The sequence below is a fragment of the Sinocyclocheilus anshuiensis genome, unplaced genomic scaffold (assembly GCF_001515605.1).
Source record: "Sinocyclocheilus anshuiensis isolate Anshui unplaced genomic scaffold, SAMN03320099.WGS_v1.1 scaffold297, whole genome shotgun sequence".
Classification (NCBI taxonomy): domain Eukaryota; kingdom Metazoa; phylum Chordata; class Actinopteri; order Cypriniformes; family Cyprinidae; genus Sinocyclocheilus; species Sinocyclocheilus anshuiensis.
In genome coordinates, this window is record NW_015536479.1 from 682,821 (window position 1) to 691,698 (window position 8,878).

At 38.6% G+C, this 8,878-nt stretch overlaps 1 protein-coding gene across 6 annotated transcripts in view; it reads left to right on the forward strand.

Moving 5' to 3' along the window:
• Window positions 1–8,878, forward strand: part of LOC107670565 (kinesin-like protein KIFC3) — an 82,455-nt gene that overhangs the window by 44,880 nt on the left and 28,697 nt on the right. The window contains exon 1 of one of the 6 annotated variants that reach the window (XM_016463555.1): window positions 2,973–4,219. The exons of 4 other annotated variants lie outside the window; for them this stretch is intronic. In XM_016463555.1, coding sequence (XP_016319041.1) covers window positions 3,920–4,219 — 300 coding nt within the window. In that variant the 5' untranslated portion in view covers window positions 2,973–3,919. Of the gene's footprint in view, window positions 1–2,972; window positions 4,220–8,878 lie in introns of those variants that run through there. One more of the 6 variants, XM_016463622.1, reaches the window with a different exon arrangement.

Consider the following 8,878-nt stretch of genomic DNA (forward strand, 5'->3'; position numbering starts at 1 on the left):
CAATTCGGCGTAAAGCAATTGTTCGTTTGAATTTCCCCTCTTTTCCTCGCTTTCCTTCGCTTTTAAATGGCTTAAGCGCTGTGCACATTTTACTTTCACTTTCGAATTAGCGGCAGTTCGGCATCAATTGCTTAAATGCAACAACAAAATACGACGTCAAACTCACTTTAGCCTATATATAAAACATAGAACTTTTATTAACAAAACAAATAAAAATACACCATGCTATAGGGCAGGCTATGCCTAATATAAAATAACAAATAACTTACATAAAGTTTAAATAGGTATACAAAACTGGAAATAGGCCAAGTAAACATGTATAATATATAACCAAATAAATAAGAAATCTAGAACGTTTATTAGCAAAACGAGTAAGAAAGCTTGGAGGCACGGCATACACCTTGATGTAAAAAAAAATAAATAAATGACACAAAGTTTAAATAAAGTAAAAATCAGCAAACAATGTGGAACCAATTAAATAAGAAACGAAAGTTTAAAAAAACTTCCAAAATCACCTTAGATAAACGGCAAAAGTCAACAGGCTTTTCAAAATCAAAAATATTGCCAAACAGGTGCTTTTGTATCTCGTTTCGAAACTAAATCATCCACGATCGTCTTGTCTGTCTCACCTCACCTCACTCTTCTTGTCAGTCAGCTCGACTCGCTCTCCTCACTGGATAAATTAAATCTGATCTGTGATGCGACTTGTCGTTCGGCACGCTGCATTGAGCAGCCACGTTCAGTTTTTAATTGTAGTGTCTGTTCTTTTACTGAACTAAATGATTTTTATTACTATAAAAAAATCAAAACGACGGTGGGGGTCATGTAGTTTCCAGTTGAATTGTATTGTGGTTGGTTATGTCCTGCATTTCGTGTAAGGTGGCCTTTTGGTGACCTTTTTCATGCTTTGTCATCTAGACAAGTCAAGTTTTATCTTAGTAAGGTTCTAGTGTTGCCATTTCTTTTTTTTTTTTTTTTTTTTGTGATTTCACCTGCATGCCTATCTTTTCATAACCCTGATCTGATTGCACCTTTAATTGGTTTGATCACAGACAGCTTTCACTGCTTTATAACAGCAGTGTCCAAACCTGTTCCTGGAGGGTCACTGTCCTGCAGAATTTAGCTCCAGCTGGGGCTGGGCGATATGGCCAAAAAATTATCACTGAAATTTTCATATCAGTCGAAATTGATAATTATCAAGTTTCACATTTTTATTTCTTTCAAGTTTAAAGGCAGATTTTTGCTCCTAATTGAAAGCCGTTAATTATGGTTTTAAACTACACTTTATGGTCAGAACATGCCAAACACTTCATGTTTTCGAATTCGTACACTTTTCCAGTCATTTTTCCTTAACAATATAAATATCTTAATATAAAAAATCATTTCTTAGTTTCTGCATGTTCTAATTAGTGAAATTGTTTCAAATTATGAAACTGGTTTGTGTTGCCTGACTTTGACGCGTGCATCTTCAGCACAGTTTGCAGTGCAGGCTGCAATATTAATATTACTTTTTGTTTTGTTTTTTGGAAATGCACATTTGACAGTAGCTTGAGTGGATAGTAGTAGTAGCTTGATTAGCAAAAACAGTAACATCTGTAAAAATTGTAACAACCTAATTTTATATGGTGAAATTGAATTATTCTGACTGTTGGAGTTTCATTCAAATTAACAGTTTGTCTTCCATAGTAGCATACATTAAACCACACATATAACACCTCAATACCATGGTAAAAATATAATTTTATGGTTTCTAGGTATTTGTATGAAAAACAGTAGTCTAAATACATTTAGTATAAATGCACAAACACGAAAGCGTAATCACAAAAAATATGTCATTACATTACCCCTTTAATACATTTATACATGTCTACATTAATAATATAGTAAAATTTGATATGAATATCTCACATTTCTGCCACAATACCATAGTGCATTTAGTGTTACTACAGTAAATCCATGGTAAATGATGCCGATTTAGATTGAAAAGCCTTCTGGCTGTATTTTTGCGCACATTGTTTCTAGAGATAAATGGTCCGTGTGCCGTGGTTCAAATGAGTAGCGCTGTTTTGTTCTGCTTTTGTTGTATAAGCATTATATTGAACATTTATTGAACTCTTGTTATCATTTTATTGAGAAATTATATCGCGATAATTATCATTATTTCCCAGCCCTTAAACACACCTGAACAAAAGTAATCAAGGTCTTCAGACTCACAAAAAACTTTCAGGCAACTGTGTTATAGCTAAACTCTAGAAGAGTATTGGCCCTTCAGGAACAAGATCGGACACCCTTGCTCTATAAAAGAAATGCATTCCTCTGCAGTGAAATTATTTGCAATGTTCAAGTTTTTCCCACATTATACTGAGTGTTTTTTAATAAAATGTGTAATATGCCATTTAGTCTTTTGAGCACTGACTAATTCATTGGTTAATTTAGTTAGAACAGGCACTATTATTGTTTGTTCTTGGTCTGAAGTATGTGACAGACAGGCCCCTAAAAAGGGTAATGAACCAGAAGATGGTCTTTTGTTTGTCTGCGCACATGCAGAGAACGTGACACCTTTGTTTTTTATCCTACATTTCTAGAACAAGGCTTCAGTGATCTTTTTTGACCACAAATCATAATTCAGCCTTCAAGATCGACACTGTCAGCTCTCACTGTGAGCCATTCCCTAAATTGCCCACTTCTATATTATTTTCTGTTTATTGTCCGAAACATGATGGACTGGTTTGTAAGACGCAGTTCGACAAGGTCATCTCACCATGGCAATGACCAATCACGGACAGGCTTCTTTATCCACACATTAAGTTGATTTTCTTCTTTTTGCATAATGCAAACCGTTGTTACATCATTGCTAAGAGACGCTAAGCTCTCTGTACTGCAGTGACAGATGGACACCATGAGAAAAGGGAGGGAGAAAGAGTGGAACGCATTTTCTCTTTCAGAAGAGGTGTGGGACTTCACCCGCAGCGCAGAAGCGGCTGGACTGCGACCGTTTGGAGTTTGCCCAGTCGTATGGACCACAAACTGGGATAAGGACTATCAATACCAGGCGTTATGACAGAAGGAATGGGCTGACCCGTGAGAGTTTTATTCCTGCAATCCAGAGACTGTAAAAAATGCAATAAAACCATTAGTGACGCAAGAAGAGGTGAAGATTTGTTGGATATCAGCTTGTGCCAGTGGAGGTTATGATTCTGTTTTGATGATTCATGATTACTCAGTTGATCAGATTTCTCTGGAATACACCTGTATTGTTATCCAGGTTAACATTGGAAGTTCTCAAAAGAGGAGGAATGGAGACGTGACGGATAAGGACCCAACATTCAGAAGCTATTCCTGATTAGCAAACTAGTCATCTATTATTCCACAAGTTTGCGTGTGTTTGCATTGGCTTTACATGAGCTTGTTTATCAGGGTGTGTCTTTATAGATGTGTCCAGGTAGGTTAAAATGGCTTTGTGGGGTTTAAAAGCAGGTGTGCGTTAGTCGGCCCTCCCTCATCCTCCCTCAGAATGGGAGATGAGAGCAGCCATCTCATTTGCTGATCAGATCACGGACAGATTATCAGCCTAAATGAGCATTAGAAGTCGTCGAGCTCTGGGGTGTCTGAATAACATGTTCTGAACATGTAGCACGTGTGAATAAGGCGAAGAACTGGTGGGAAAAGAAGCAAGAAGGCAACTGTTCCAAACTTTTTGGTTGCTTTTTGGACTTCAGTTTGACAGAATCTCACCATTACACAGGGCAGTGCAGTAGAGCTGATATCACGACTGTAACTTCAACCAGAAAATAGTGTTCTCTGCTTGCACTGACCCTGAAACGGGATCTGCCGGAATGACTTTTAAGGGATACTGCATCTCTTTCTCTGACTGAACGTGTTGTTAGACATATTTGTGACTCTCTTAGTCAGCGCCACCATGTATGTGCTGTGCACACTGGTGTTGCTGTCTCTCCACAACCTGTTTAAGAGACCCAAGGTCCAGGAACCCTCTGAACCCAAGGCTATCGAGGGTCCCGAGCAGCAAAGACCAGATGTAACCAAACTGGGACGCAAGAAGAGGAACAAGCACCACTTGCGTGAAGGTTCTGGACCACTAGAGACCTCAAGAGTGTCTAGACAGCATGACTTTGAAAGATGCTTGGATGGACCCAGCAGAGCAAGTAAAAGAAGATCCGTTCACCTGGATAATGTGCATGAGAGGAGGAAGAGAGCACAGGTGAGATTGAAAATGGAGGTGAAGGGAATGAGGGGAGGAATGTACGAATGTGTGTTTGAGGTTGATCTTCAGGTCCGTTTAGTTTGCTGATACATACATGCTGATCACTATCAAATGAGGTTTATTTAAGGTTGTTATTGTTTTTAATCATCCATTCAGGAGCTGTAAGGGTTTCACCACATTATGTTGATGCTGGAAAACCTCCATTTAATCCAAAATGCAATTATTTATTGTTTGATTTCCTCATTATTTATGAGTGTTGTATTATTGATTTAGCGAAACATCAGACACTTTGCTGGTTGAAGGTTTAGGCTCAGTTTCCTGTTCTTTGGACTTTTGGAGTGTGTAAATTTCCGTCACTGCTGAATGTCTAGTAGAGCTATTTTAGTCAGTTGGATATGTTTCAAAACGCTCCGTCGCTCATCCAATTGTTCTCAGCTGTTTTGTGCGATCGGCTGTTTTTAGACTAGTAATTCAGAAAGTGAAAGATTTGTAAATATCTGCGTGTTCCTTTTACAGAGTGTACAGTGCATGGGGATTTTCATGTACCTGGAAAAATGTTTATCATCCTGTCCCATTTCTAATGTTCTCTGCTGTTTGATGGACCATTTTAGCGGATAAAATCCTGAGTGGTTTACGTAAGCAGTGGGTTAAGCAGAGAGCTCCCTGTCCTCTTTAATCGTAATTTAATTCATAGGGAATGCGCTCAATCTACCATTGTTCCATTCCCCTAATCTTGTTTGCTTTCATCTCAGCAGATCAGCAGAAATCGCCCCTTGCTGGAATTGGTTTGATAGAGTGCTTATTCCACCAGTAGCATCAATTCTTGGAAAAAACTTCATTGGTTGCAGCTTTTCTTTGTTAAACTCTTAAAAATAAAGATTCCAAAGGGGGGTTTCACTGCAGTGCAATAGAAGAACCATTTTGGGTTCCCCAAAGAACCTTTCTGTGAATGATTCTTAAAAGAACCATTTTTTTTCTGTGTATCTAATGATTTTCTGTGTAATCTAAGAAATCTTTTTCCACTGAAATGGTAAAATGTTCCGTGGGTGTAAAAGGTTCTTAATAGAAACATAGATGCCAATAAATTACCTTTTATTTTTAAGAGTGCAGGGCTCGCAAAATTTCAAAATCCCTGGTAGCCCTTCGGGCAGGTACTCTTCAGATTTTGGTAGCCCGAAAATTTATTTAACTAGCCCAAATAAAAAAATACTTTTTTTTTAATATAGAAAATCAGATAGGAGTTTAAATGTCAATCAAAAATATTTTCAATACACAAATATCAACAAATATGAAGGAAGGAATTTTATTTCACTATTTACAGGGTATCTACCGAATTTAAAAAAATAAATTTAAGGCCATTTATGACCCATTTTAAGAGCTGCACAAGTAAAATGAACACCGTATGAGTGGGGTTGGACAATGTCTGTGGTAACATACAGTACTGAGCCATAAAATAACATGATTTACAGTTCAGATACAGGTTTTCACAAAAACAAAAATCTTATACAACAGCATTTCAGCCTTTAGACCATTTTTATGAAAAGGGATCAATCAAGCATATAAATTGTCAATTTAAAACGTATAAATATTACTGTCTTAATTGTTTAGATTTTTAGAAGGCACATTAACTTCTTTCTCATTTACAACTCTGTGTTTGCTGCGTAAAAACGAGTTGATATTTGCATTGATCTGACCATAATCACAAAGAAAGGCTTATTGGAAATGCAGATACATTCCCTGCCACGAGGTGACGCTTTAGGAGCGCTTAAATATTGCTGTTTCCTCGGTAACGGCTGTACACAAAGCAGCTCCGTGCTCATAAACGCTGCTTTATCAGGAATAATAGGTAAAATGACATTAAAATGCCAACGACACAATTTTGAGGACAGTCGGTTCCCTTCAGATACATTCAAATAAATCCGCGCCGCGTTTTGACTTGAATCGTGCAGCGCTCATATTTATTCAATGACATCATTGCCTTTTGAAGTTTAATCCAGCCGTATCGCGACTCTTGTCTTTCCGTCCCCAACTGTAATACCTCTTGAAATTATAATTAAGACATTTCTTATACCATTTAACATATTTAAAACTTTTTATGGCCTTAAGTTCATTTGGTAGCCCGACTGGAAAACACAATAGCCCCGGGACGTCGAGCTAGCGATTTTGCGAGACCTGGAGTGCATGTACAAACTTTCTCTGATGATTGTGATTTATATACCACACATACCATATATCATTTGTAACATTGCCTATATGTGAGCGAGTGGTGCAGTGTGACAAAAACTAAACAATCATAAAAAACACTCCATGCAAATATATAAATGCAAACTCTTCTTGCTACTCGAAGTCAATTCCACATTTCATGAGACATAAGTATTGCAATCTAAACGTTGCCACAAGGGGCGCTTCGATTACTGTTAACTGTTACCTTTATGGAAAGTTGTTTTGCAACAGTAACTGAAGAGAGTTTTGCTCAGCATGTTATCTTGATCTTATTAGTGTGTTTATTAGTGAGTTTAGCTATCAGAAAAACGTGGTTTAATTTAATGAATATTTGAAAGGAATTATCGCCACTTTTGGTGAAGCACAGCAAGACTGAAATTTTTTAATGTGTTGGCCATATACATGCTTTTTTATGGTATGTTTTTAGCCATTATTAAAGTATATTGTGCTTGCAGTGTAGTTAAAGTGTTAAAAGTAAAAAGCGTTCTACTTGCCAAACCATGTGTAACTGTCAGGTTAGTTGCAGTGAGTTTCAGGGTGTTCACGACCAGCGATTAGAATGGCAGTATTGGATTATCATTAACAGGCTTGTCGTGTCAATACATGGAAAAATCCTGAGCTGACACAGATTTGTCATCAAAGCTGGCACTGAACTTTTAGGACCTTAATTAGTAAACTTTTAACGTGCATAATATTTCTACAGAACGCTAATAGCAGTTTTATTATGCTTTACTTGGTTTTACAATATATTGGAAAGGGTTTCATAATACTGACTTGACCATAAAATGATTTGTGCTCTGTTGAAGAGCAACAGCTTTCAATCTATAGTGTTTATCAGCCAGTTATTCATGTTCCTAAAGTATGCCACATTCTCTGTACTAGTTCATGTTTGCGTTTGTAACCCAGTTACCTAGCAGTGCCTGAAAGAGTTTGCTCTCATGGGAGCTGAAGAATGGTGTCAGTGTAGTTGCTGAGAGGCCCGTCAATTAATACACCACACAAATGAGTGAGCAATTTCACCCGCTGTGACCGGCTTTAAAAAAGTCATGACTGTCTGTCTTTTTTTGTTTTTTTAGTTTTTTTGGTGGTGTGAGATGCAGCACCACGCTACATTTGCATGCTGAAATATTTATTTCTGTGGCCAGGCGAGCGGCAGAGAGGGAGGAGGGAATTGTGGGATAGGTGGGGAAGGAGGGCAGAAGCGCGGTGGGCCGTGATGCGGCTCAGATTCCACCGTTACCAAGGAACAGCGACAAGAAGAACGGTGTTCATGTCAAAACGAGAGTGTGTGTGTGAAGAGAGGAGCTGCATGCAGACGCGGGTGTGTGTGTGACACAGAGAGCGCGAGAGGGACGGTTTAGCTGGTGGCAGAGCGGCACAGAAATCGGCGGTGGTGTGTGTGTACACGAGTGTGTATGTGTATGTGCTCGTGCTCCAAATACACGCTATGAAATAATGAAGGCATGAGCGACGGCAGGAGACTGCAGGGACAGAGGTGAGTTCAGAGAGGATGCTGCAACCTTTTACTTAAACCATGTGTACTGTTTTTCTGTCCATATTTTACCAGTTTGTTTTAAGATTCAGATTTTGTTCATGTCTAAAATGTAACACATTATTCTCTTTCATGAGGCATGACATGCATGCACAGGTCTAGTGATGCCGGACGTTGCATGCTGCGTTTAATGCCACGGTGTCCAGCGGAGACAGATGTTTGTGCCGGAGCGCTATGGAGGGATTTACAGGAGTGGAGGGAGGGAAGGAGAGGGCGATTTTACTCTTTTATGATGGGGGGATGGGGAAGCTGTAATAACTGGATTCAGATGAATGTTTCATGGGCCTGTTTATAGCAGAGAAGTTGCATGTGCTTTGTACAGTGATTTAGACAAAGCAGTGCAGAAACAGACAGACAGATGGAGAGTGACACTCGGGGTGACTGCAGATGAATGAACGATACAGGGAAATCAGACAGACAGCGACAGACTGTTGGGCCACAGGATTCGTGAAACTGCTCACTGGTGGCAGACTGTGTGTGTGTGTGTGTGTGTGTGTGTGTGTGTGTGTGTGTGTGTGTGTGTGTGTGTGTGTGCGCATGTGTGTGTGTGTCTGTGTGTGTGTGTGCGCACATCCATGCATCGACTGATACAGTATGAATGATTGATGCTGTAGGCTGGAGTAAAGAAATGGTCAGCAGTAACTAACAGGATACTTTAGTAACATTTTTGTTGTATATTCCAGTGATGAATTCAATTGATTTAATTCGAAAACCGCATACACTCATTTGCATTGCTCTCAACATGAAGGAATACTATATACTTTTTGTAGAAAGCTCATTTTAAGTCTGTAATGCTACCAAGTTTTTTTTTTTTTTTTTTTGCATTTAAAAAAGTTGATTTTTGTTTGCTGTCAATTAAAGTTCCCAGAAAGAAAATCGGA